The sequence below is a fragment of the Nanorana parkeri genome, unplaced genomic scaffold (genome assembly GCF_000935625.1).
Source record: "Nanorana parkeri isolate BGI_ZX_2015 unplaced genomic scaffold, ASM93562v1 scaffold1906, whole genome shotgun sequence".
In the NCBI taxonomy this organism is placed as follows: Eukaryota; Metazoa; Chordata; class Amphibia; order Anura; family Dicroglossidae; genus Nanorana; species Nanorana parkeri.
Genome location: NW_017308174.1, coordinates 184,669 through 188,286, shown reverse-complemented (window position 1 = coordinate 188,286; position 3,618 = coordinate 184,669). Strand labels below are relative to the sequence as shown.

The following is a 3,618-nucleotide window of genomic DNA, read 5'->3' as shown; positions in this document are numbered from 1 at the left end:
ACAGTGTTGCTGGCATATGAGCACAGGAAAGCAAGGCATATACTGTATGTGGCGGTACGGAATAGGACCCACCTCTGGGGGGCGGCGTTGTGGATTTTTTGGGCTTTAAAAGCAAACTTTTGGTATACTTGCCTGGAGTTCACCACTTAATATTTATTCCGCGTTGAGGTGAAACAAAAGAAACCAGAGGGCTGAATTACCATTATTTAGAGACGCGACAAGATCACATGTTTATCTCGGATTGCTGCTTGCCCGGATACATTTAAAGGCAGAATCCTATGCGGAGGTTCGGAGGAAGTAAACCTGCGTCTGATTAAAGCAGCGGAGTGGCAGGCGGCGAGAATATCTCACGCTGGAGGATAGACTTTTACTTAACCTTCTCACAATCAAGGCTGCTGTTGACACCGAGCAGAACAAAGCTTCACCGAGAACACACACCTTAAAGAAGAAAAAGCCTGCTCTGTACCCGAACGCGAAAAGCAGACACCTGACAGCCCGTCCGGTCTTCTAAATATAATTTGCCATGGCAGAGCTCACCTGTGCAATCCTGACATGACAAAGGAACACGTGCAAAGCAGAATTCTGCACAGAGGGAGCGTATACAGCATAGAAACTCAACTGGAGATAACGAATGCCAAGACCTAGAATTTGTTTGAGACAGTCACTGGTTTTTCCGTTTTGTAGGCGATTTATATAATGTTTAATCATTTGTATTCCTCTATAGCTGATGGTACATTGAGCTTTATATTATACAGCACAATGTACCATCAACTATAGAGGAATACAAATTCCAGCAATACATTATACACTGTGTGTATAATGCATTGCTGGGATTTGTTGTATTCCTATATGACTATGGTCATTGTAGACCACAAACTGAAAGGTAGTTTGCAGTGCCAGGCTGCTGTAAACAAAGCTAGCAGGGTCTTGTCCTGTATTAAGAAGGGGATGTGTCGCAGGGACAAGTCTATAATTTTGCCACTTTATAGATCATTGGTGCGACCTCATCTGGAGTACGCGGTCCAGTTCTGGTCACCAGTACTAAGAAAAGATGTCCTTGAGTTGGAAAAAGTCCAGCGGAGGGCAACCAAACTAATTAGGGGTATGGAGGACCAGAGCTACGAGACAAAGCTACTAAATTTAAACATGTTCACATTGGAGGTGAGGAGATTAAGGGGGGATATGATCTCCATGTACAAAATGTTCAATGGTGGTAGCAACATTAGCGATAAACTGTTTAAAATTAACTCCGTTACAAAAACTAGAGGCCACCACCTAAAATTGGTGGAAAAAAAATTCCAGCACAAGGGGCGAAGGGGGTTCTTCACAGTAAGATCAGTTAGGGTCTGGAACTCACTGCCACAGGCGGTGATTTCAGCAAATAATGTGGAATTGTTCAAGAAACTTTTGGACGATTTCTTAAGGGACCGTAATATACAGGGGTACAGGTACTCCTAGAATGAGATCCTAATAGGTTGGACTTGATGGACTAATGTCTTTATTCAACCTCAAATACTATGTAACTATATATAGCTGGTGGTATTCTGCATTGCTCTGTATAGAGGAATACAAATTCCAGCAATACATGACACACTGTATGTATAATGTATTGCTGGGATTTGTTGTATTCCTCTATAGCTGGTGGTATTCTGCATTGCTCTGTATAGAGGACTATAAATCCCAGCAATAGTACATTGTACAGCGCAATGCAGAATACTGCCAGCTATAATGTACTATTGCTGGGATTTGTTGTATTCCTCTATAGCTGGTGGTATTCTGCATTGTGCTGTATAATGTACTATTGCTGGGATTTGTAGTCCTCGATAGCCGGTGCCATTCTGCATTCATTGCTGTTTAATTTTACACTTTGCATTTCACTATATAGCACACCAATTTTTTTTTTTCTTTTTTACTTCCACCGCTCCAAGCTTGCTCCTGTGATGGACTACAATCTCAATACAAACTAGCCATCCCATTACTGAAGCCATTTTTTAAAATGTATTTTATCATATTTTATTAACCGATTAATCGAACTTATAAATCGGCTAATCGATTTTGAAAATAATCGTTAGCTGCAGCTCTAATCGTATCCGAGCAGGAGAGGTGGTAACAGAGGCAAAGGGCTGAACGCAGTCATGGCCAAAACCCTTTTTTTATTTTCCTGTGTTGTCACACTGCTGTTCTTTTTTTTTTTTCTATTGCTCCTTTATTGGTTCCCTGGACAGAACTCAGATGGTCATTCCCGAAAATACAGTTGCATTTAATTGCTTCTGAGTAAAAAAAACAGTGAGTAGTAGTGGTCCCCTGGAACAGACAGGGAGTTCCTGGGTCTTCAAGTGCTTATTAGTGTCATCTATTTACTGGCCTTTAATGTACTGTGTGGGCAGTTTGCACACAAGCCCAGAAGAGTCGTTTTTCTTTATCTCTGCCCACTAAGCAGAAACTGCAAAAAGTGCAAGTATAATTAAAAAGAAAAATAATAACTAAATAATAATGAAAAAATACAGTATATATAATGTATGTACTGTATGTATATATATATATATATATAATGTATATATATAGGGCAGAACGGGGGAGGGGCAAGACTGGTACAAGACAACAGAAGGACAACAGTGCCGTGTCAGATTCCTCGCATCACCCTTCATCATCTCGTGGAGTCAAGAGGCGGCCCAACGAAGTATTGATGGGGTGGTCATAATAATCTGGCCACTAAGTGTGTATATATATATATATTGCCCAAAAGTATGTGGACTCTCCTCCATATGATTCAGGGGTTTCCAGTGAAGGGAACTGTTATTACTACAGCAAAGACATTTGACAAAATTGTGCACTTCCCACCTCATGGCAACAGTGCGGAGAAGGCCCTTTCCAGTTTTAACTGAATTCTGGTAGCCGGTTGAACTTGCCGATGGTAAATCGCTCAGTTTTTGACGATTTCTTACCATCACGTTTACCAATCCCACCATTGGAAGTGGTTGAAATCGTCTGAACGTTTCCATGTGTATGGCCAACGTGTGCAGGGGGTAAGGGGGTTATACATCTCACGGCACTTTAACAGCAAGTAATAATGAAATCTTCATTTTACAGGTGATACACGTGTATAAAGCTTCTGTGCAGCAACACTTTGACGTCCTTTTCCTCCCCGGCGGGAATGAGTTTCTTAGCACAACAAACTCTGTGAGCCGAGATTCTGCCGACCGCACTATTATCGCATGGGATTTTGGCACGGCTGCCAAAATATCTAATCAGATATTCCATGTAAGTTTTATTTTTTAAAAATTATTATTATTATTATTATTGTATTTGGCATTTTAACTAGTTTTGGGAGTATGGGGGAGATGCATTGGATCTGGGGTTTCTTTTTTGTTTGGGCATGCAGAGAAAGGTACGGGGGTTCCAGTGGGCATCTCTGGAGCAAAAAAAAAAAAGGCACCTTGGATAGTATCCGGGAAATAAGAGAGAACAAGAATGACGCGCTCTTGAATTTATCCAAAAGTATTTATTCCATGGAAATTTAAGGCAAATCAGTTTTGGAAGAAACCCCCTTCATCAGGGCTTCATAGGATACTTTGAGACTCCAAAACCATCGGTGCGTCACTATTGTTTTCTTATATT

General features: G+C 41.0%; 1 protein-coding gene across 1 annotated transcript in view; it reads left to right on the top strand.

Moving 5' to 3' along the window:
• WDR25 (WD repeat domain 25) overlaps positions 1 to 3,618 on the top strand; it is a 57,831-nt gene that overhangs the window by 43,831 nt on the left and 10,382 nt on the right. The window contains exon 4 of the mRNA XM_018572031.1: positions 3,091 to 3,261. Within this exon, the coding sequence (XP_018427533.1) occupies positions 3,091 to 3,261 (171 nt within the window). The remainder of the gene's footprint in view (positions 1 to 3,090; positions 3,262 to 3,618) is intronic.